This window comes from Patiria miniata, unplaced genomic scaffold (assembly GCF_015706575.1).
Source record: "Patiria miniata isolate m_02_andy unplaced genomic scaffold, ASM1570657v1 HiC_scaffold_22, whole genome shotgun sequence".
In the NCBI taxonomy this organism is placed as follows: Eukaryota; Metazoa; Echinodermata; class Asteroidea; order Valvatida; family Asterinidae; genus Patiria; species Patiria miniata.
This window is the reverse complement of record NW_024037061.1, coordinates 2,832,936-2,858,955: the sequence shown is the minus strand read 5'-3', so window position 1 is coordinate 2,858,955 and position 26,020 is coordinate 2,832,936. Positions and strand designations below refer to the sequence as shown.

Here is a 26,020-nt window from a genome sequence, read left to right as displayed (position 1 = left end):
TGGGGCCCTGTTTATATTAATCCAATTGATCGGGGGAGTGAGGAGGGGGAGGCCAATTTTGATCGTAGCTCAGTGGACAAAAGCTTTGCGCTGGTTAGATATGCGCATTTAAAGCGATACAGCCGGTGGGAGTTTTCAAGGGCAGAAGGATTGATGGTGTGAAATGTTTGCTTTTCCTTTGGCTGTTTGGTGATTGCGTCAAACACTTTTGTTTCCGATGCCCGGCCCGGCCGGATGGTTTGAGTTCATCGATGCGACGTCATCAGAGCCGTTTATTTCAAGGCGGCCCCAACAGCATGCGTGATCAAAACTAGCTGCTGCCTGCAGTGGCCACCGGCTGGGACCTCATTTGCATAAATCAATGAATAATTCACGATCAGCTGACTTCTCCCAACCATAAGCCGGTGATGAAATGTATTACATCTGGTGCAGGATAATCCAATTACAAGTGTACACAACCGGAGGTTTACAGTAAAAAAAAAAAAATAGAAGAAAAGAAAGGTCAATGTTTTGGCAATCAAAAAATCAATATTCCCCAGAGAACTGTGTCAGAGAAACGGGGAAAAAAATCCTTGTGTCTCCCACCCGGTTCTTGCGTCCCAGTCGATTAAATACACCGAGCCTAATCCGTCTCTCAGCGAGGGGTAATTAGAGGCAAAATACCCCCTCAATGATGCAATGGAAGACTCCGGATCACTCAGGCAGAGCTGGGAAAACAGAGAGAGAGAGAGTGGCAGAGTCTGGTTTAGGAATTGAGAAGCCGCAGAGGAGTAGTGGTGGTGTTTTTTCGGAAGACACGAGGTGGAAACTATAATGTCAAAACGGCATGTGTATATTAGGTTGCCTCTCTTGCGTAAGCTGGATAAAGTCCCTCGCGATATTGTTTTAGATCGAGTACGGGGTGCTAAAGTTAGACGTGGGATCATCGGGGACACTGACATCTTGTACTCTGTCCAGTGGAAGTGTTTTTCTTTCAGGTAATTTTTGTTGACGTCAAAGTTGAACAGCGCAGACAGTTGCTACAAATGGATTAACCCAGCGCCTACTTTTTGAGGTAAGACACCACAAGGGTGAAGAGAATATGGGATTTGTGACTAGGTACCTTTGTAGGTGTACCCATGGAGTACCATAGATTGGGTTCTGGATATGGGATTTATGACTAGGTACCTTTGTAGGTGTTCCCATGGAGTACCGTAGATTGGGTTCTCGATAAGAGGCAACTTTGCCTGGATATGGATGTGAACTACGGATGTGATGTTAACACGTTTAAAGAACGAAAATTCTATAGCTGTTTACAAATTTTCCAAAACCCGAATTATAAGAAAGGGACACGCAATCTTACGTTGAGTTTATAAACTACATAGCACAAACATTTATTGATGTTTTCAAACCTATTTCATTTACAAGACCTTAGAAACACTGCAGTGCTCAATGATATATTCAGGGTCCATGTAGTTAACTTTTACGTTTCCATTGACTGCCCGCTATTTATTATGTCAATCAATGTTGGTTTATCATGTCAATCACGCTGGTCTACAATATTACAGACACGATGGGCAAGTGTCAGTCTTTGTGAAATGGCTAAATGTTTAAACTGTTCTTAAAATAGTTGCTAAAGGTTCACACAACTAAACGCAAAGTCATCAAGTATAAATGGGTACCGGCATTAGATGGAGAGTAACCTGCGATGGACTAGCATCCCATCCAGGGGGAGTAGAAATATTCCCGGTCGTTTCATACTACTAAAACTGTAAATAAACGCCGGCCTGGCCACATTGGCTCGTGACAGACTTTACGAATATTATTACTCACATCATTAATGTGAACCCCGGACCAACTTTAATACTGGAACGAAGCATTCCTGCTTCTAACACATCTAAAAGCCTTGAGCAGTTAATACTGAACCCTACTGTGATATTTTAAAAATTGAGTTCACAATTTGGGAAGAATTTAGCTCTTCGTCCTAATATTGGAGCAATACTGCCCCTGCGTTCTTGAGTGTGGTTTCGCCAAAAGAACTGAAATTTCAACTGTCAAGTTGAATTTCTGTCTCTTACACTGGATTTTGAATGAATGAAATGTTGGCATTTTATTCCGAAAACAAAACATTCCTTTTCTAATTGGCTATTTTTCTAACATCACAAAAGTTATACACTTTTGAATGAAACAGCGGTATTGAATTTTTACTTTCAAATTTTAAATTGTTGGCTGCCAGACAATAGGTAGGCTGGATCCTGCCCCACAATCAGTATTGATAATACACAGACCCGGAGCCAGTCTGCTTGCAAAGCGGATCTGCTTGTGCACAGAACAAAACAATTTTTTTTTAGAGGGTTAGGCCAACAGACGTCGCCCAAAAAAGGGGAAATGGAGATTTTTGGTTGGAATAAAACATACAAGTTGAAAATGTATTAACAGTCAAAAACATAACAAATGTGTTGGAGAGCACCGGAACGCAACTTTAATGTGTGTTTTGAAACACTAATTGCTGTAGTTACCAGAGAGTAGAAGTCAACAGAGACAGCGAAGCTACGCTGTCCTCATGCTAAGCATAGCAGAGCCATCTCTATATACACATTCCGCACAGTCGTTGGTATTATTATCCAGGCCAGTTATGATAAACACCCCACCGTGGGGTAAACCGGGAGCCTGGCTGGACCCCAACCAATTGAATTAGGGGCCCACCAACTTGATCCCAGTCCCAAAAACGGTTCGGACGAGCATGATCATGCCGGCGACATATCTATCCAGCTTCTGAACAGATGACGACTTTATATAACAAGTTCATCTGTCTGACTATCAGGGAGAATGACACAGAGGTAGAAATGCGTGCACCGGTATGCGTGACCCTTGAGCATGAAATGAAGTCCGAAAAACAACTGAAAACAGGTTGGAGATCGCCAGCATTTCCGTGGGTGAAAAGTTTGTTTCGAGATTTCTGGAAACACGAGCCAGGTTTGACACAAACATATGTTTACAGTATTTGTCCGGATTCATTACTTAATAGACTATGATAAAAGAAGTATAAAACTTGAAATGTTTGAAAACTTAAACTTGCATTCAAATTGTTCATAGACCTTCAACATTTACGAGGTTTTTGAAGAATTTTTGCAGGATTTAGAAAAGTACATTAGAAGCCAGTGACAAATAATTTATATAACTTCACTGTTTGTGTTGGAAGCAACAACATTGCTCAAAATCTTAAGGGTGCATAAAACTTGTTTTAAGTTTTAGCTCAATGGATAGATTTTGAGAAATCAGAGAAAACATAATTTTTGGGGTCTCATTACTTGATTCTGTTGCTAACGTAAAAAAAAAATGTACAGTCTGTAGTTTCTTAAACCAAACTCAATGATTGTTTTCTTCCAAATAATACCATTTCAGTTGGAATAATTCCACAGGGTGTTTGTTACAACTCTGGTCTTAAATTTGAACAAGGATTTTCTCGTTTAATCAAACCTGCACTATTCAGTGTTTCTAATTTAGATACCAGGGTACTTTCAGAAAGATGTCAACTCATGTCTGGTTTTGCCGTGAAACCAAGTGTTAGATTTAACACCAACGTAATTTCGTAAGAAGAAACGAAACACAGTGCTATTATCAAGAACTTGCAAGAAAAAAAATGTTTTGAATTTTTTCTTCATCTCAGCCCAGCACTGAGTTTCTCATAAATTCAATTATGTCAGTGAAGGTCAGTACCCAAGACACTGACACCTTTCCCAAGAATCTTTCAGAAGCCTCTAAAATCTCTAATTTTGCAAGAAACCAAGCGCGCAGCCTGAAACTTTAAAAGCGTATCAAGCCCTATGTAAAGTAACACTGGCTGCTTCTTCCCTTGGAGTAGGGTTCTCGAACGCTCTGTAAAAATTTTGTTGTGCAGTGATTTTCGCAGCAATATCGCCGGAGTGCATGAAGTATTCAGTGCTGAGGTACTGGTCTTCCAAATATTCATATCTAGCTCGGTATATTATATGCGAGATGCCTGGCCCAGCATGCTTCCCGCAATTATCATTCCAGGAAAGCTCGCTCGCATTACATGCATCGGCCCAACTCAGCGGCCATGCTTTACCGCAGTCGGCAATAGTTTATACATACATGTACACACACCAGTCGCTCTGCTAAATATACTCTTTTATTTTTAAAGGGACCGTACATAATTGTGATCTGTGAAGGTTTAAGTTGTGTTCTCCGTGCCAATTTCGAGTTTCATCCCAAAACAATTTCCTTTTCTAAATTGCTGTTTTGTCTAGCAATACAAAGATTATTCACTTTTGGATGCGACATCGACTGAAAAAATAAACCAATGTTTACTCATTGAAATATAACTTTACAAGTTTGAGTTATTGGCTGCTAGTCCATCGCAGGTTACTCGGCCCCAGCTAATGCCGGTACTGGGTGGAGAGAGGCAAGTGGGGTGAAGTGGCTTGCCCAAGGACACAACATATGACAATCAGCTGTATATGAACCCCTGACCCTCTGATCATGAGTCACGAACCCTAACCAATAGGCCACACTCCCCCCAAGTCAAAGCTTACCATGAATTTATGTGAATTTGAGTGAATGTGTATATTGAGCTCTAAAGTTGTTTAACTTTAGAAACCTTATGAATAATCCCCAAATGTTTATTAGTGAACAAGGTCCCAATTCCTTTTTCTGACAACTGAACATTTTACACGACTTATCACCATAAAATGGTGCATTTATAACATAAAGTTTTCCAAATGTGGTTCATTGTTTGGTCAATTAAGGCCAATGATTTTTGAAGAAATCGCCCCTTGCCTCCCTTACAAATTGTGAGGGAAGTTTCACTAAAGTGATTTTCCAGGGGAATCATCCATTTTTCAAATATTCACACAACTTTGAACCTTACATATTTGTCCATTGTTTCATTTGAAAAGTGTTCGAACAATATCTGCCTTCAAAGTGTGCTTACAATGTACATGTACATTACAATTTGTTGTAGTAGCTATGAAAGCTTAAATGCAAACTTTTATTCTTGTTAGTGACTAACACGGCTACCCACCGCCCACATTGATCACATGTGTTTTAAGTTTATACCCCAAAACCTGTTTTTCTCATTTTTGATTATTTTTTTTGGATTTCAAGCTTTAATCCTCTCCCTTGAGATAAGACCTGGGGATAAACAAAACAACATATCGTCATCCGAGACCCGAACGGATAGAAACTGTGATAAAACCCTGGTTTCACTTTATCCCCAACTTGTCCTGAAGTTTCGTGGGAACATGTCACTGTTTTCCCCCATGAGTTGCGCCTGTAGGCCTGCTAGACTATCATACTTCGTGGGAAGCGAAGGACCTAATGTAACCTTTTATCCTTCTCAACTTAGCAACAAAAAATTTGACCACTTCTTTGTCTTTCAAGTGACTCTAATCACTGTAGTGTGAGGGTGCTTTCTCCGTAACCGAAGTTTTCATAATACATCTTGAGTCAAGTAAATCAAATTTGAATCAAGTACGAATTCGGCCTTTACACAAGAAATTCGACTAATCATTGGAAACGTGTAGTTTAATAACCTTGTTAAGAAACTACCCTAGACAAACTGAATGCGATTAGCCAGGATATATTCTAGGCATTCTACATAATCGGTAACTGTTTCTGTTAATAGAAGCTGGTTACTTTTGTAACTGGTTTAATTCGGTAACTGGTTTAAGTCACTAACTGGTTTAACATTAAGTCAGAAACAGGATTAAAGTCTGCACTAAATGGGTAACTATCAATATAGCAGTAAATGCTCTGAATTTGTTCTCCAGTAAGCGTTTGTTATTTGGCATCTGTTTTTATGCAATATCTATTTATATTTGGCACATTATGTGGTGACTGGTTAATTCAGTAACTGGGTCAAGTCACCAACTGGTTCAAGAAAGAAACAGGATTAATTTCTTAAAACTGGGGTACTACCATAACTATGGGTAACTACTCTGCTTGTTCTACAGAAATAAATTGTTTGCTCTATGGCAGCTGTGTTTATGACATGTCTGTTTATAGTCAAGACAAATTATTTGATAACTGGTTTAATTTTCTAAACGGGTTTAAGTCAGAAACAGGATTTAATTCTCAACTGGTTTACTGCCTGATGGTAAACTATTCTGAATTTGTTCTTCAATAATTGTTTTATATTTGACATCTGTTTTTATGCAATGTCTATTTTTATTTGGAAACTATTTTATTTGATGCATTTTGAAAATGTCAGCGGACGACAACTTATCCAGATGGTCCTGAAATCAAGTTATCCGGTTTCTTTTGATGATAGAGCAGAGATATAGACTATTTGATGTGTACAGGGTGAGTCGGAAAGAATCGAACGAGATGAGTAGCAGCTTTTTGTTTTTTGAAATGAAAATGATGATTTTTGTCTGTTTTCCTTTGCAAAGTTTCGGTCGTTGTATGTAACGTGTATTCATCAATGTGCATTGGTTCAATTTTGTGGTATTTCTATTAAAATAGAAATAACTTGTCAATAGAGTTGGCAAATTATGTGAAATTGACACATTTACTTAATCAATAACACATACTTTATTCCTCTACTCTTTTTATTAAATGGAGCAAGTCTAATATGTTGTAATATTTTTTTAATCACTCGGTCACTAATACTTTTTGATTCACCCTGTAACTGTACATGTAACACTGCATAAATCATGGACATAAACCGAACGATTTTTCTATTTTGTTCCGCGCCCGACCGAAACGACCGAAGCATGTATGTCGACCGGTACAATGTACGTGATGGGATTTTAGCGTGTTGGGTGAACCGAAGCGCTTCGCATTAGTGTTATGGGCTGCTGTTGGTGCATCAAACTCATCAGGGCGTTGCCTAATGATAAAATCGCATTAGAGTGCTCATGAGCAGAAACACAGACATGATAGTCGTTAAGTCCGAGCGTGGGAGGGGGGGGGGTTAAGCTCTGAAATGAATTATCCTGGTCACAACCTTTCCTGCAAAGATGCTTTGTTAGTTGTGGGTTGATGTCTTATTGATTTCTTTTGCATCTTGTGGAGTGCTATGGTCTGATTATTCTTCTTAGTTGCGCTGTCGAACCTAATCACCGCAAAGATTCCAAAATTGTGTACATGTAAAGTTCCACGCATGAAGCAATTAGCAGGGCCTTAAACAGAATATTGAAAGTTGCAGTCATTCGGAAATGCCTCCAGAGTTCAGTCAATGGAAATTTAACACAAAGTTTAGCTGTCTAAAAACAAAGTCTTTCTTGCTTGCATTTTATTCGTTTTCCAAAATAGCACCACTCAAAGTCCAAACAAGAATGTTCCCAACCTAACCTGTTGGAGTTTCAGCTCAGTGGATATTGCACTTTTTTGAGAAAACAGTGAAAAACCATGTGCACAACCTTTTGATTTAATACAAGATATGATTTCATCAATATCGTACTCTTTATTCCCCAAATCAGTCGGAAATCACCCAGGTTACTTGATTTCTTCTCAATGGCAGCAAGCCAGACGGAATCATTTCACGGGGTGTTTAGTACCAGTACGATCTTTAATCCAAGTAAGCTTTTTGATAATAATTCGGTAGGTTACTGGGAGAAATGCAAATGATGTATGCCTTTAAATTTGTTTCCATAATTGAAACTTCCATATTTGGAAGGGAGGGGTGGGGGGTGGGAGGTGGGGGCAGGAAGGAGAAACAAGTCAGAGAACGCACACTAAGGGAAATATGCCAAGAAAGCCCAGACTCACCAGGGGTTCGACACCATCCATGGGGGGAAAAACCCACAGGAAAACAGCCCGAGGAAAGTCAAGTCAACACAGCAAACAAGAAAAGGGCAGGGCAGGGAAATGGGTTCTTGGAGAATTTCATTTCAAAACTCCTCGGTTCCCATAAGGTGTGACATTTGATTAGATGTTCATGTGACCGGACTTGGCTGTGTAAAGCTCGTCTGTGTAGTCCTGATGTCGTTAAGACTCCCTTTACAGATCGCAAATTCATTTTTCGGCTGATTGCTAGCGGGACAAATCCTCAGTGTGCTAGGATCAATTGTTGGGAGACGAAGCAATAAGACATCTCCCCCCCCCCCCAACAAAAAAAATCAAGCCACAATGGACGGGGCTTACGCCTTCTGCCCCTGATAAGGTTGGTGGAAATTCCCGGCGCGAGAGGGAAGTGGGAAAACGGGAGAGACGGGACGGAAAAAATGGAGGGAAACAAATAAATATGAGGAGGCTTAAGGCTCAGGTGGCGAAGATTATCGTTGAGTACCTCTTGAAATGATTGGATATGTTCCTTCGCTGTGCGTATACAAAAAAAAAAATTTGCAAAGATACGAATACGGGATATTTCTTTTCCAAATGTCCGTACAATGGGCTTCACTTCTATCGACAGAAGCTGAATACAAAGTCTTCAAAATGAGTGTCGGAAGTTTTTCAAAGCACTGCCAAAAATATTTGAAAAGTTTTTTTCCAAAATGCGACATGTCCACTTGAAAACAGTGGAAATTCTGCACAATTATGAAACTTTAAAGACTAAAAACGGTAAAACAGCTGTTTCTAAACCTCATTTTTTGCTCTATTGGATTCTTAAGTTGTGTTTAAGTATATAACAGGCGTCGAAATTGACTAAGGTCAGCCAGGAGAGAGCAGGATTCTAAACGGGAACAAAATGGCGTATATCGCATTTTTAGGGAAAAAAACCTTCATTTCCCAAATGAGGCAAATTTTGAAAAAGATAAGAGAGTCCTGACTTTTCAATCCTAGCAAAAAAAAGTACATTCATTATCAGAAACACTTAAGTTCCTCAATTTAATTTGAATTTTACTGCAGAAAAAGAAAAGTATTCTAGCTTTTTAACTATATTACATTTTGTATCATGAGAACACACAGTATGCAAGTTGTGTAGTTAGCAATAATACCCATCTGTTGGCTACAATATTTGTTTGTTTTTAAAAATAAAAATATCCTTAACCTAACGTACATCATACCGGGATATTTGTTCTTAAAATACTGAAAAAAGCCACCAATTCAATGCTTACATGTATAAGCCCTCCTATTTAAAGACCTTCCGTCGATATTCGCCATTCATAAAAGTGTGGACGAACCTTGGGGTTGACCCCAGCGCTTTGTTCGGTCGGACAAAAGGAAATCAATCAAATCAATCAGGGGTAATAAGCGAGAACAATAGGTTTTTATAATTAGGTTCTGGCTAGAAGGAGGGTGTTGCAAAGCTGAGGGGTGATTTGCTGGGGGGAGGGAGTAGGGGACGGGGAGTGTTTATGATAGGGCTGTGATTACCTGATGTGGTGATTACAAGATATGGGGGGAAGGGTTCATGTGTGGTAAGTAGAAGGGTTACGGTTATATCATGCGGTAATTACAAGATAGCGGGCAGTAAATTGGTGCAAGGGTGCTGGGGGTAGGGGTTTGTTTCTGCGTTCAATAGGGGACGTTGAACAATAGAGAGCAATAGGGTCCCCAATTTCCGAGAGGTCCCCAATTTGGATTTGTGTACAACACATATGGGAGGTATTCCTAAAAAGTTTAAGTACAACCAAAAGAGGGACAATAGGGGTCACCGATTAGAGGCAAATACACACTTGAGGGGGTTTGTGTGGATGGGGGTGTGGATGGGGGTGTGGATGGGTGTGGAAGGGTGTGTGAATGAGGTTGCAGGTTAGGGAGTGGGTGCATCGGGTGTGGATGGGGGTGTGGATGGGGGTGTGGATGGGGTGTGGATGAGGATGTGGATGAGGATGTGGATGGGTGTGGAAGGGGGTGTGAATGAGGTTGCAGGTTAGGGAGTGGGTGCATGGGGTGTGGATGGGGGTGTGGATGGGGGTGTGGATGGGGGTGTGGATGGGGGTGTGGATGGGGTGTGGATGGGGTGTGGATGGGGGTGTGGATGAGGTTGCAGGTTGGGAGTGGTTGGGGAGTGGGTGGGGTGTGGGTGGGGTGTGGATGGGGGTATGGATGGGGTGTGAATGTGCGGTGGGCCGTCAACGTATTATGGCGAATTATTTTATTGTTAGGGAAATTCATAAGGACCAACTTATGGGGACTTTCTACTCTCCCATAGCGTCTTCGGTCCCCATAATAACATGGGACAACACGCGCGTAGTCCCCACATTTACGGAACAAACATGTGTTCAAACAGTAGGAGGTTTAAAGGTTTGAATGATAGTTGTGGTATCTTACGGCTCTCTCATGAGGTAATTACAAGACAACTGGGTAGCACATTAATCTGGTGAAGTGGACGGGGCAAATTTGCATATTGGATTACTGTTACCTACCGGTAGGCTAAACGAAACAGGGCTTTAAGTGAACGTGGGTGTTCAACACGTCAAGCGAAATGACGTAATATATTGGATAAGAAGGCATCCTTAATTAAGAACTTAAAGTGGTTTTTAATCATCTCAGTTTGTACCTATAATTACACCCACAGAACAAATACCCTTTACATTACAAAGCCAAGATGTTTTATTTAATCTGGTAAGAAAGACATTTATATGAGTGGTGGCTGATACTAGAACCAATTTTGTGGGGGCGGGGAAAAATTCTTTTACCAATTTTTTTAAAATGCCTCTGGGGTTTGACAGTCGGTGCATTGACACACTGGATGATTGTAATCATTTGAGTGGAATATAGAATTTGATTCGTGTGTGTGGGAGGGTGATGGTGCATTGATGAGATTAAAGTGGTGGGCAGCAGTGTTAGTTGGGGAGATGTTCATGAAAGTAAGATTGTTTTTTTTAGCCCTTTTACCACTATTCAAAGCATGAACTTTGTCAAACAAGATGAATCAGTGCTTGGCAAGAAAGCTGGAAAGTTGTTGCCTTAACCCTAACAAAACTCAACCCATCAAACCCCAACGGCATGTTTTGTTGGAATCTGTCAGGATGGGTACAGTACCCCTAAACTGACAGTCTTTTACATTGGGTTGGCACACCTCCAGAATCCTAGTAAATCATGCTAGGGAGTACTGCTACGTTAGTTAATCCCTAACCCCCTAGGCCCTTTTGGCTAGGAACCATCCTCAATCCTGCAAAATCCTCCAATTGCCACCATGTAAAAATTGGATTCAGCCTCATTCTTCCAAAACTATCCGTTACTTCTTGAAGTTTTTCAGTGGAGGGGTGACCATTGCCTCAATCCTTCAAAATCCTCCAACAACCACTGTTAATGGGTTGAGGCAGTGCCGAAGACATTCAGAAGCAGTGCGGATGATATCGAGCATAATGCAGGGCTCAGTTATGCATGGCTGGGGGGGGGGGGGAGGGGGGGGGAAAGGGGGTTGGCCGGACTAATCGGAAGTACCTTTCACCCTTCCCCCCAAAAGTATTTTTCATACAGTGGTTGATAGAACAATATATGTTTTTTTTATAACAAATAAGGCAATTATAGATGTTTGTCATAGCCAGAAAGTGTCATAAGGCCCAAAAAGAAGTCTCCGGTTTCTGGTATGGAGCTTGCCCAAAAAATCGTGAGGCGACGCGGCTTTTTTTTAAAAAATTTTTTTTTCCCCTTTTTTTCCTTCAAATGTCGGCTGATGACTGCAAATGGTGCCCGACTAAACTTAGTACAAATATACAATGTATGGGAGTCCAGAGGGGCCACATAAAGCTTATTCTCGATTGTAACCCCATCTAAAACACGTTAAAATTGTGCAGCAACAGGATTCCAGTCAAACCAATGAGTTTGGTGGTTTTGAGACATCATCTTTTTATGAAAAAAAACCTTTTCAATTTTGCCGATGTGCATGGCTACAGCGAAGCACGCGCATACCAGAAACCGGAGACTTTTTTTTGGCCTAATGCTGTTTGCTATAACAGCATTCAAAGACAAAAAGGAAGAACTCAGAGCCAGAAATCAAACTGGATCTGGCAGAATGTCTATCTCGATTCTAAAGATAAGTTACAATTTCACCAGTTCTTTATTGATACATCAGAAAGCCATTACAAAACATGTAATTGTAGACTTCCTATAATTTGCAAGTTAGAAACATGTAGTGTATATTATTAAGGCCAACTAAAAAACAATAGTTCTGCTTCCTGTTACCCTACCTACCCTATTTTGACAGCCCCTACCTTAAATTTTTGGGAGGGAAAATTAGAAGAAAAAACCCTGAAAACCATCAATTACTACCTTTTACCCTTCACTACACGCAGACACCTCCATATGATCCTACACAAAAAAGGGGAAAAAAACAAATTCCCTACCTACCTACCCTATTTTCAAATGCCATGTAATTGGAAGCAGATGTATTTATTTTTTGGCCTAACACCTGTTTTTAATTAGATTGATCAATCATAACATTGTATACTGTATAATGTGGGGAGGGGGGGGGGATAACCAATTATGCGCGCATCTTATTTGTGATTGAGAAGGTCATTTTAGGTGTTTGTTAAAGGTAGTTTTTTTTATGTACATATTTGAAAATATTAAGAAACAATTCTACCAAATTATTATGAAATAAGTGGATAATAGCCTCAAGCATGCTGTTAGATCATGGCATCTGGTGTGCTGTAATTTTCAAGAAAAGTGGAAGTTTTGTGTCAATTTCCAACGATGGTCAGCCGACCATCATTGGGAAAAAACTGACTTAAAAAAAAACACAATTTATACAGTCCCGAATTTAACAACTTTAGTTAGTCCACATTTGATTTTGCAATCAAATACACATCCAGGAACGGGTGCAAGAACAGCTACCAGTAGTCTGGTTCCCTGACCTGGCAAAGTTCAGCATGACATCATTTCGTCTGAAGTAGTGTCAGGGGACCAGACTACAAGAAACTCTAAGAATAGAAGTTTTGTTTTGTTTTTCCAGCATCTTTTAAGACAAAACTTTTAACAGGTCGGTGTAACAATATCTGCTATAACATACTCACCCCCGAATCCGTCCATTTCTGAAAATTACGGCAAAAGCAAATATTGTACACAAATATTACCTTTATTAACTCGACAGTGTCATTAACAATGGTTACAAGGAATTCACCTATTTTCCTAAAAGTTTGTAATTCAGTGCCTTTGTCTTTAATGAAAAAGAAATAGTCATATTATAAGTTATTGATAGAGACAAGATAAACACTGTAAAAACGACGTCTACTTTGATTTCAAGCCTCTTATCACTTTGAATGCCACTGTATTAAATAACACTATGACGCACATTTGATCACATGAGAAACACTGCCTTGAGCTCACTAATTAATCTGATACGGTACACATAAGGATAATTAAAGTACTTCCCGAAGCCTAGCAACGGTTAATGACAAACAAAGCAACCCTTTCAACGATGCAAGGCTTTTTCTTCTCTCTAACAAACAGGAACTGGACAAACAATGCACATCAATGAAGCCTAATCTTTGTTTGTTACTTCTTCTCTTTTTAGGGCCCTGTCATTTTCATTGAACTGCCCACCATATGTCCCTTCAAAGGAATTATTAACAAAGATCGAAGGTTGCATCTTGTTATCAAAGTAGTTGACCAATTTCGTTTCATTCATCAAACATCTGTTGCCCTTTCATTTCATTGAGCATGCAAAGAGTCAAATCGATGACAAATTCCAAGAACAATTTTTGTTGTTGCTAAGAACTCGGATGAGATCTCACGACTAGGGCCGAGATGAGATATCAAGGTCCGACTCGATTTCAATCAAAGTGGTATTAAAAAAAGGAGTAAAGTCTGTCCTGAGCCAATATTGCCGTTCAGACAACTTGCGGGATTTGAATTTTGGGGCTGGGTTTCTTTAACGGCAGGCGCGGATCCAGGGAGGGGGGGGGGGGTTTCGGGTCCCAAAAAAACAAAAACAGCTTAGACTCAAATTTTGTTTTTGCATAGAAATATATTAAAAATAATGTAAAACTCCCCCCCCCCCCCATGCTATGACACCCCAAAAAAATTATGGCATGTGTACAATTAATAATGTCTGCCTGTATATAACATTCGGACTGAGCAAGCTGGGATGCGTGGTATTTGTACACTATTCTGTAATGTAGTGTTCACGATCGTCAGATTTGAACAGCGCTCCCATTGGAAGTATGGTACGAGCCCAGCCACCCCCCCCCCCCCCCAGCCCAGTGTCCGAAGAGAAAAACCTGTCTACATTTCAGCAATTGATGATGAAACCCTCCCCCCAGGCTGCAAAAATTCCTGGATCCGCCCATGTACAGGTACCCATGTTTTACTTCCATATGTACATGTAGGTCACCCGAATCCTGTACTGCCCGTAAATGCACGTCGCTATTTGATTGATGAAAATCGTTTCAGCGTTTAACTGTTTAAAAGTCTCTCTCCTAAATTCATCCATAACCCACAGTGATAAACCCAATTTATATTCATAGCTTTCTGTCCACTCTTCAGTGACTTCAACTTGGATAAGGAGAAGGAATCGATGTAAATGGCAGCGAAACAATGAGGGATGCATTGTGGGGGCGAGACATTGATGAATTGGACATTTTACCGGACTGTCGGGCACTTGATCTCGGGAACTCATTAGCCTAGAATTAAAGTTCATATCTCCAGCTTGAAATGATTTGAAAAACCAGGCAAGTTGGTGGTGTGCATAAATTTATGGGTAGTGTGGGAACCATGGTATCTATTGAAGTAAAACACGAGTACCCAGTACCTGTAGAAGAAACCCACCCTAAAATTCAAATCCTGAAAGTTGTCTGAAGGGCTTTAACATTCTAAGGCCCCCCCCCCCCAAAAAAAGTCTTCGGTTTCTGGTGTGGAGCTTGCCTCAAAAGGTGTGGCGATGCTCTTCAAATGTCGGCTGATGACTGCAAATGGTGCCCAACTAAATTCAGTGCACAATGTATGGGAACCCAGAGAGGCCACATAAAGCTTATACTCGATCGTAACCCCATCTAAAAACACGTTAAAGTTGTGCAGCAGCAGGATTCCAGTCAAACCAGTGAGTTTGGCAGTTTTGAGACATCATCTTACATTGAAAAAAAGAATGTTTAATTTTGCCAACGTGCATGGCTATGGCGACGCGCATGCAGACCAGAAACTGAAGCCTTTTGGGGGGGGGGGGGGGCCTAAACTGCAACATTTGCAAGCATCATCGGTCTCATGTCAAACCTCATGCAAAACCTTTCTTTGTCACTGTCTTTGGTAATTTGTTAAGTTGGGTACGAGTACCCGATCCCTTAATATGGAACTAGTAATCCTGACATCAGCTGTCTGGAAACCAGTGCGCGTGTAATTATTTTCAATTGATTCAGAGTGGCTATTTACTGGAAGTCTCCTCATCAGGCATGCAACTGGGAATGTAGCAAATACAATGAAACCCCAAAACAAACTAGAGTTTGTACAGTGTTTTTCAATTTGTAACGGCATTCATGAGAAATTAAAAAACCAGGAAATCAGCGGATCCGAGGAAAAGTTGCATGCCTGTCTCATACAGCCTTAAAGCTATAGTCCATCATTTGTAATTTGTGCATTTTGTTCGTTTGAAGCGACAAAAGTGTTCAAAATCTAATGAAGGATACTGAACAACTAACCTGATGAAGTTTCAGCTCAGCTTCAGCTGTATATTCCGAGAAAAACAGCATTCTAGGATCTCAATTTCAAATCAAAAGCTGCTGAATCATGTTTTGAATTGTTTTGAATTGCAGCAATACGCGATGTCGCGCACTGATCCGACGAATTATAGCAACCGCGCGCGCCTGTGCGTCGTGCCAATGCTTGCGAGCGCTGCGCAAGGGCGGATCCAGAACACAATTTTTGGGGGGCCAAAAAAAATTTTGGTCCCCCAAAAAAGTGGGTAAAAAAAATTACGGCGTGGGGTTCGGGGCCCGCTTAAGGGCCCCGAAAAATTTTTGGATTCTAGATGCTCTGTGGTGCGATCTGAGGCAATTTCTGACCACTTTAACCAATGTGTTTTTGAGAAAAAGATGGTGGTGTACTCATTGCCTGCCTTTATTGCGATGTCACATAAAAAAAAAAAAAATTGGTTTCGTTTTTGGGGGGGGCCATGGCCCCCTTTGGCCCCCCCCTGGATCCGCCCTTGGCGCTGCGCCGAATAACAAAACGAACTACTAATTTAAATTTTCCTACGGTGCGTCTTAAGACGCACCTTTGGAAAGGCCTTCTTTCATTGATTACTTCAAAATGATAGCTTGCCAGAAAGATTAATTTCACAGGGAGTTTAGTCCACTTACTATCTTTCAACCAAGTATGTTTTTCAACAATAATACGCCAGTTACTTTTTCGGATGGCTGCAAATGATGGACTATAGCTTTAAGGCCAATTCATACTTCATGCAAATAAAAATGCAATGGGATTTGACTTCATTAAGCGTTCCCTACGCAATTCACTGGAGTTGAAATTTGCATTAAACTTTTGCGAATCTACAGTGCAAAAAGCTGCCCTGACGTCACAAATTCGCATTCACATTCGCTTTCTCACCGAGTATGAACCGGTCTTTATGCCAGATTTAGCCCGTTCGTTGGCGTAACTATTTCAAACTTTTGGACCACAGTGAGACTTGTGCAAGTCTAATTCACAAGTGGCAGTTGGTATTAGTGAGGAAAAGTCAGCTGCGAAGGAGACTACAGGCTTGCCCATAGCGACCAGCAAAAAAAATCTCTTCATGGTCATTTTATAGAATTATACAGTTCGGATCAACTGAAACTTGATTTCGGAATTTTTTTTTATGAATAGCACGGTACAAGTCAAGACCTCTGTAACTTGCGTCAATGGCCACATTTGTTTTGTACAACTGTGTAATTGGCACTAACAAGCGACCCTTTTGGGACACACAGTGAATTTTCTGAGAAGGATTTTTATTGAGTTTTGCGTTATGATTGTCAAAACTGAAGTGATGATATATTTGATTTCGGATCAATAGGTTGTGTCAAAAACAGTTTTGGATAAATTTATTATTTTACTGCCCCCAATCTCTAGGTAATGGACTACGTAAGAACTCTGTGTTTTGGGTGTTTTTTTTCAAATTCTTGAGAAAAACCTGTTGGACACATCCATCCACAGTGACAAATTTGGACAATATCTAGAGTACACTGACAAAAAGCAGGTTTTTTCCTTCCCAATAAGAAATGTGATCATTTCCCTTGAGGCCTTGACAAAAAAAATAAAGTGGGAAATTCAATTTACAGAGTATCACTCATCGTAACACATATTGTTGCGATGTCGTGTTACACAAACACCACCCACGCATAGCCAGGGTCTGGAAAGATCGCCGTTTCCGACCACAGTTCAAATTGTGTTTCATAACAACAACAAAAGTATTTATTTTAAAGATTTTTTTCTGGATATTTTTTTCTGGTTTGATTTTTTTTCATTTGCTAAGCAAGTTACTCAACTGTTTCTCCCTCCTGCCGCTCTGGCTGGCAAATTTCAACAAGGCCAGCCCAGCAGTCCAAATAAATCAAGTGACTGTTTTTAACAGTTGAGTGCTCCCTGCCTTCATAAAGCAGGATTGACTGGCTGTGATTGTTAGAAGCCAGATACAGCTATGCTTTGACTGTAGGAGATTGATAAGCCAGCTGTGCCTACCAGTCACCTGCTTTTATCTGTTGATGGAATTTGACTGTCACAGTGCCTGCAAGAATATGATCTGACTGTTGATGACTAGCCTGTGTAAAAGGCATGGCAGGGGAACTGGATTGAATTTTTGACTGTCTGTGACTGATCAAACAAAAGGAGGGTTACAACATTGAAGCCCAAAGATTAATATTTTTATTAGAGTGGGCTTAAAGGGAAAATACAACATTTGCAAACATCAAAAAATAAAACTACCAAATCATTTTGAAATACCTTGCTGGACTGTTAGTGAATGACAGTGTATAGCATCCTGTAAAATCATGGCACCTGGTATACTGTCATTTTCAAGAAAAGTGGTATTTTTGTATCAATTTCCAATGCTGGTCGGCCGACCAGCGTTGGAAAAAACTGGCTTTTTTTCAAATACTGGCCCCAATTGACCATCGCACTTGTTTGCAATCGATTACACACCTATGAACGGGTACAAGCCAGCGTACTGGTTCCCTGACCTTACAATTCCCCAATGTATGTAAACTGCTCTGTTTCTTCTTATATGGAGTCAGGGAATCAGACTACAGGAAAATGATTGTTTTTCTTGGTTTTTATAGCATTTTCGAACCCAAAACCTCAAAAAAGTCAGTGTAACTATATTTGCTATATATTTCCAACCCCCCAATTCCATCCATTTCTGAAAATTACAGCAAAAGCAAATGATGTATATTCCCTTTAAAAAGATACTGGTGATTCGAATAGCTTGTCCTAAGGTTCAGATTTTGCAATAAGATTGAAGATTGTCTCTGCCAAAAAGTCATATTGAAGACATTTTAATTAATGTGGTTTTTGAGTTTTTTGTGTGTTTCATTTGCTAAGAATAGCCATTTGACATTTGCTTTGAATCAGTGCACAAGAGATAAGAATTAGCTAAAACAAATTTGGGGTCTAAATAGCTTGTCCTGATATACAATGTTGTGTTAAGACGTCAAGATGCAAAATAGGAGAAATGTGTACTTTCATTATCCGATTAACTGGATATGGTCTGGGAGATGGATTAAAAGGGCATTTGGGTCATAACTTTGTTCCCATTGAATAGCTGAACAATATACCCCAGGCCCGCAATATTGCCCTTTGTGGGGTAAATAACAGTCACTTAATTTCTTTTGTTGGAGCCTCCTGGTCTAAAATGCCATTTTAACACTTCGGGACAGAAAGGTCACCAATAAATGCTCCCAAAAGCGATTCTATCGACGTGAAACTTGAAACTGCCAATTTGGCAATTTTTCTATTTTTTTTTTTTTCTCTCTTAAAAAAAATATCCAGCTATCCTAAAAAGCTTTTCAATTTTTTTCATCTGGCAGAATTGTAAATGTTATATTCAAGGAGATCTTTGAGCAGAGGAATAATTTGTATTCCTTTTTTATGTTTTTTTATGCTGATAAAAGGCTAAAGAAATATTTTTGTGGCCTTTGTGTCTCTGACTTCCTGACTTCCTCTAAAAGTGTGATTAAATAACAATCAGCGAAGAAAAGAAAAGGGTCTTTTTGTTGTGACATTCTTAATTAAAGTGAAACCGTACACGTGAAAAGGAGGGGGCTGGCAATCTGAAATAGTCCGCCGTTTTTCGGTGACGTACCCTGAAACGCCCTGCCCACTGGATCAATTTTGGATATGTTATTAATAGTGCACGGAGTGTCAGAATGGAATTACCATCACCTTAAAGGTGACAATCACTTGCAATTTAATTTTGTTGAGTGACGCTGGCACTCATTCCAAAATAAAGACAGTTTAACTTCCTCCAACCCACATAAATCAATGTGAGAGTTCTATTTCAGTCGGAGTTCTGCTTCCATTGATCCTGGGATGATTTGGTCGATTTGTTTTTTCCCTCTCCATTAAGAAAGTTTATATAACCCCATGTTTCCACTTCTGTGAACCACTTGCGTTCTGCCTGTCAACAGAGAAGCATCTTTTTTTTCGGCCGACTGTTCTACAAATGTCAATTTCAACTAGATCTATTTCAGCTTTATCAACGCTAAGCGGATGTGACTGTAATGCAATGTGAGTGCGTCGGTAGTGAGTTGAAACAGTAATTAACCCTTACTCCCTAGTAGTTCCTCAGGACTACCCTGCTAAATCCAACAGAGTCCAACCGGAGTTTCCTGCTCAATCTAGTGTGCCTTATTTTTAGTTGTCGGCTGAGTCCCGTTGAGGGACGGAATAGCCTGCTGAAACACGGAACCATTCCCAACCCACTTCCGCAACGATCAGATTACTTCATGCTAAGTGGTGTAACCATACACCTTTGCAGTTTCATTTCTTGTCTCTCCACAGATTTCTTCAGGCTTGCCAGCCACGGCACCTTTCGAGGAAACTATGGCTGCATAACAAGAAAGAGTAATCTTTTTATTTTTCTGTTTTTGATAAATTTTTCTAGATAATCCAGAGACGACTCTGCCGCAACCCAAGATGCCCCATCACAACGCCCGGTTCCTCGTAATCCTCCTCCTGTTCCTCCTCCAGCCACTCCCGAGCCGGACGGCCGCGACACCAAAGCCCCGCAGCGAAACCTTCTGGCGCAAGTTCTGCGGCTTCTTCTGTCCTTACCAGCTGAGCTGCGACTCGGACGTCTACCTGAGCAGCCAGCAGCAGCTGGAGCTGCTCAACAGCCAAGAGTTCCTAGACATCTTAGAGCTCTTCCCGCAGATCCTCTTGGAGAACGAGAAGCTCCAGCACACCACTCTCGTCCGGCTTGAGGACCACCAGCGTGACTTGATCCTCTTACGCTATAAAGATTTCTTCCACCCTCGAGAAACCTTACCCCTGGCCAGGCAGAGAGTTGTCAGTCAGTTGGCCAAGGATCAGCAAGGCTTTCAGGGAGACCCTGTCGCTGAGCCTCTGCCAAACGAGATCCATCTCACGGTGGATCAGGTGCAACAGCTCCTCGAGAAAAACGCCCATCTCAAAGACAACCAGGTCCATGATGAAGTTCTTCCAGAGGACGAGGTAGTCGGTACGCCCAATTGGGATGAAGCTGAGAGCTTTATACGTGATTACGTCAACAAGCAACGGATTCAGCAATCTGAGAAAAAGGAGACGCATTTGCCGGACGTGACGTCTCAAATTCCGAGCAACAGAGTGAGTGGAAAGAAGGCTGCTCACAAAACGCCAAGCAAAAAGGATAAACCAATCGCCTTGAATATTAATCAGCTCCAAGACCACGCTGAACATCTGAACGTCGAGCAGATTCTCAAGGAGCTTGAAAAGATGGGGCACTCTTTTGATCTCAACAACCTTGTATCAGACCAGGACCGGGACTCCTCAGAAGCTCAGTACTCACAACCTGAGCCCCACAGAACTACAGATTCAGACCCAACAGTACTACAGCAAGTCCCGACCAAAACCGGGGACAGCAACCACAACAGTAGTCGCAAGAAATCCGCCCACAGGAAAGGACCCCATGCGAAACACGTAAACCGCATAACCGATAAAAAGTCCAAAAACAGCAAGGAGCCTTACTCGGACTCTCACGACGCCAGGACACTGGAGGAGCATTTCTACAGCCACCAACAAACAAATCTGCCTTCTAAACAGCAAATCGCGCAAGCGTTAGAGTTCTTAAACAGTCCGCCATCCTCAGCTCAGTACAGCAGTGTACAGAGTAGGACAGGCAAAAAAAGGACGTCATCGAGCGAGTCAAATTCTGGTCATAGGCGACGAGTTGGCCAGAAACGACCCTCGGGCTTTGTGTATGAGCCCGGTGGGTCAGGTGAGGAAGGGGGTACGGATGAGGGGGACAGAGAGTCCCAAGAGGTGAGCAAGAGACACTCCCGGAGAAAGAGGGAGGTGCTCAGCATGCAGGTGTGTCCCGTGGTGGAGACGTGGTCTAATATAGTGCTAGCTGAGACTGTGAACGGGACTCTTGTACAAATAGCACAGGTGAGTTTAAACAAAAGTCAGCAATCATTCTTGGGGGGGGGGGGGTCTCACAGAGTAAGTTCGGGCGAGAATCATCAGTTGACTAGTGGTGGATTTGTGATGTAACATTATGCCTGCACACTTAAATAGCAATGCGCAAACACCTCCAGTCAAACGATGATCAAAAGGTCATCTCAAAACCTCTGGCTCTTGGCTCCCCGCTGTGCTTTATGATGCGCGCCGCTGTTGGCAACCAGTGATGGAAGTATTCCAAATGGTGAATTTTGGAATAAAGAGTGCTATTGACGAAAACATGTTTCCTGATTATTAAGGTTGTCCACACTTTTTCGCTATTTTCTCGAAAAGTATAAAAATCCACTGTGCCGAAACTTCAACTGGTTAAGTTTTGAACACTCTTCTTGATTTTGAGTGGTTTTATACATGTAATTGGAAATAAACAAAATGCATGAAAAGCAAATGATCCTGCGGTATATACCTTTAACATAAACGTCGGTGAAAACGTCGACAGTTCCTGTTGATTTTCATTTTGCATTTTTTTCTTTTTACGTGCCTGTGACACAAAAGTCGTGTTTGCAACTTCCGACTCACTTTATCCAATTGGTGTCAACTTATTCTACAAAAAAATAACACCCGATGGAGAAAATGTACCATAGAAGACACAAATTTCAGGGGAAAAACAGTGACAAAGCCATCTCGAGATTCGCTGTGAAGAATCGAAAAGGACGCTCCAATTTAATAGAGGGTTATCGGAGAGTGCATAAATGTCTCTTGGGAGGTGGATCTCTGAGTGGGAGGATTATTAAAGGGATCACTGGGGACATATCGTCAATTGTCCACCATCCATCTTCTGATAAAAACCGAGCCAAACAACACCGCAGGAATTTGAACAAGGACGTTTATTGTGTTGAACCTTCTCATTACGATATTTGGCCTGTCTTGGTTGATGGAGTGGTCTGTTTTGGCAAAATCCGATTCCCTGGTGGACATAAGCTCAGTGCCTGATTGAAATTTTATGGAGCCTTGAAAGCGGGATGTGTACTCTCTGTCTTTCTGAAGTGTGTCCTTCAATTTGTGGCTATCTTGTTTAAACAAAATGCAACAAGGCTTAATAATAGAAGACGCTTAAACATGTAACAATTCACAACGCAAGAGGTTTCCAGTTTGATTATCATGAATGTGTGACTAAGTGGACATGTACTTGTACTTTGTTTGATTTCTTGTTTTATTTTTGTGTCAAATGATTAAAGCTTGTGATGCAGGACAGAAATTTGCTAAACTTAGAATAAATATGCTCAGCAAAAAAACAGGTTACATTTGAACCACCCAAATTGTAATGAGATTTATATCAATTGTAATTGGTTCTAACACAATTTGTTTTTCTTCTTCAGATGTTTTTTTGACAAGCAATATTTTCTGCTAGCAGGATACTGAGTGCGAAATATTTTTTTTTAAATTAGGGAAGACCGCAAATTTTTGCAAATGCAGAGCACAAAGTGATGCCGCTTGGCATTTTGCGATGTTTTCATTTTGAGTCTCAAGCACAAGGTGCCGCCGAATATTATTCCATCATAAAGCAAACGATGAACGCAAAGTATAATCACAATTGGGAGATTTCTTTTGAGGATAATCTTATGTGTTTTCGATACTTTCGATATGATTCTTCATTATTGAACATTTCGACATTTCCACATGATTAACAACTTGCTATCAGCGATATCGATATCATAATAATATCGAATAATTGAGTAATATCGAATAGAAACTTGTTACACGGTGTAACCGTTACACTACTTGGTCTGTGCAAACCTTTCAAACTTGGTGCCACAGCAGAAAATGGATGTCGCCGAATAAGTCTCCACAATGTTAGGTCAAAAACCAATACTGAAGGTTTCTGTTCATATTTCCCTTGTTCTCCGAGTCTAGTTTCCCGAGGTCAACCTAGAGCAGTGGTTTCTGGAGGAGCGTTGCCTCTACAAGGAGTCACAGATCATCAATGGAGTGACCTGCGAGATCAGAGAGCGGCTAGTAGACGCCGTGGTCATCCCCGTGGTCAACCCTTCCCAGCCGATCCAGCGAGCCCAGATCAAAGTGGACTGCTGTATGAGTATGTTTAACGTAGACTTGGGCTTTTAATGACGCTTTGTTCTTAGGTGTGTGCTTGTAAAATCGTGTGTGTTTGTAAGCAATTGGATGAAGGTCCTCAGTTGGAATTCATGTTCGACACCCATGTGGGACATAGCACTTGGGTGAAGTGACCTTGAACAATAGGGTCCTCAGTTTGGTGAAGGTCCACAATTGGAAATCATGTATAAAGCCAATAGTGGACTTTTTTTCCATTCCTGAACAAGAGAGGACATTTAATACCGTCAATATTTCAGGGAAGGTCCACGGTTGGAAATCATGTCCAAAACCAATGTGGGATATTAGGGTCCACAAATGGGTGAAGGTCCACAGTTGGAAATCATACAAAATTGTACAAAACCAATAGTGGACTTTTTCCAACTCTTGAACAAGGGTCCCCTATAAGGTCAAGGTCCACAGTTGGTAGATGTACAAAACCAATGAAGGTTTTTTCCAGGTGACCTTGAACTATAGGGTCCTCGATTGGGTGAAAGTCCTCAGTTGCAGATCATGTACAAAACCAATAGGACTTTTTCCATTCTTGAACAAGGGAGGGCATTAAGGTTCCCGGTTGGGTGTACATGTACATGTAGGTCCACATTTGGAAATCATGTATAAAACCAATGGGGGTCTTTAGGGTCCACACATGGGTGAAGGTCCTCTATTGGAAATCACGTAAAAAGCCAATGCTGGACAGTATCAACTCATGAAATAAAGAGGACATAGGGTCTTTGACTAGGTGAAAGTCCTCAGATAGAACTCATGTACAAAACCAATGGGGAACTTCCCAAAAAGTCACTAACAATACGAGGACAACAGGAGGTCCTCAACTGAAGGTGTTCATACACTTGTGTGTGATGTACATTGTACATGCACAGGTTTTTCAATGATGACTGAGGACTTGCAACAAAGGCTTTATAACCTAACAGGAACTCTGAGGACCTGAACCCAAGTCCTCGGTACATTTTGTGTACAAACCTTATGGGACATGTCAAGAAATGTTTTTAAAGTCCTAAGTTTTTAAAGAACATAAGATGGTACAGATCATTGGTAGTAAACATGTAGTAATCATAGATTGTGTGTAGAACGTTGTCCAGATCATTACAGAATCCTAACTTATTTTGGCGATTTTTTATTTTTATGGAAAATTAAGTGACTGGGATTGAATTGTTTCTTATAGAAATGTATTTATGTGACTGGAATTGTATTCATGGGATTTATGAATTTCAACTCCATTCACACTCAAGATAAAATAAATGATCAAACACGTTTCCCGAAAATGAGGCACATTTGTAACTTAGATCTTAACCTTCAGTATTAAGAAAACTCTCAATTCAGACAACTTCACAAAGTGACAACAAAAATCGTCACTGCTCTCTATTACAATTCCAAATCCCTAAACAAAGCCCTATTTATGGCCACATGATGTATTGTATTTTATTGATTTCAGTTTAAATGGTCAGTATTGTAATGTATTCCATTGTGTAAATAATAATAAAAAATAGTTAAATTGTACATGAAGAAATCACGCATTTGACAAACGTAAACCAGTCATACCTCATTATAATTCACAGAAAATTTCAAATGGGAAAGTGGGACCTCACTGAATGTAGATTTAAGAGGATTTTTTATGTAAAACTGTTCAAAATAGCTCGACAGATTGAAAACCTACAGGTATCTTAAAAGGTATTTGTTATTTTAATATTTTCTGTTAAAACTTGTTCTCCCTAAGCTTTTCCAAATAATATCCGATTTTTTTTCTGACAGGTTTTTTTATTTTGCAAGTTTTATTTTGAGAAAAAATCCTATTTTTTTTTAAACTATTTTTTTGGAAATCCTCTGAAAAAAACTTTTAATTTTGGTTGCTTTTAAGCATTTAACAATTTTTTTTTCAAAAGTGAACGACTTTTGTATTGATGGGGGAAATGCAATAAAAAAAGGTTATTTTTTTTCGCGATGAAACAGGGAAAGAGCACAGAAAGAGCAACTTAAAAGGCATCATTTGCTTTTCATGCATTTTGTTTGTTTCCAATAATAACACCACTCACAATCCAAAGAAGAATGTTCAAAACCCAACCTGTTGAAGTTTCAGCTCAGTCGGGATTATACTTTTCGAGAAATCACTGGGGAAAAAAACCCATGTGCAACGTTTTGATCACTCTATCGAGTTACTATTTCCCCCAAAAATAGGTCAACTAAACTGATCGAGCGTTGGAAATCACCTTCATTTCTTGATTGCTTCTACGGTAAATGACAGCAAGTCAGAGGGAACAGTTTCACGGGTGTTTATTACCAATATGATCTTTAATCCAAGTAAGCTTTTGAGATAATAATTTGCCAGCTCACAATGTACTTTTGGAATAACTGCAATTTGCAAATGATCCTATATGCCTTCAAGCGACTGATAAATTCCGATGTATAAATTCAAAAATTGGAGCTGGCTTATGACTAAAAGACACCTAGACACCCCTCTGGCAAAAATCCATGCAGTAAAAGA

The 26,020-nt window shown here is 40.5% G+C and overlaps 1 protein-coding gene across 1 annotated transcript; it reads left to right on the top strand.

The window, feature by feature from the left end:
* The first annotated feature begins 631 nt into the window (after positions 1-631).
* On the top strand, positions 632-24,095 carry LOC119730456. The gene is made up of 3 exons (XM_038203373.1): positions 632-1,054; positions 19,901-21,402; positions 23,326-24,095. Exons 2-3 carry the CDS (start codon positions 19,933-19,935, stop codon positions 23,533-23,535), a joined length of 1,680 nt encoding a protein of 559 aa, XP_038059301.1. The 5' UTR covers positions 632-1,054; positions 19,901-19,932; the 3' UTR covers positions 23,536-24,095.
* Positions 24,096-26,020: the final 1,925 nt, after the last annotated feature.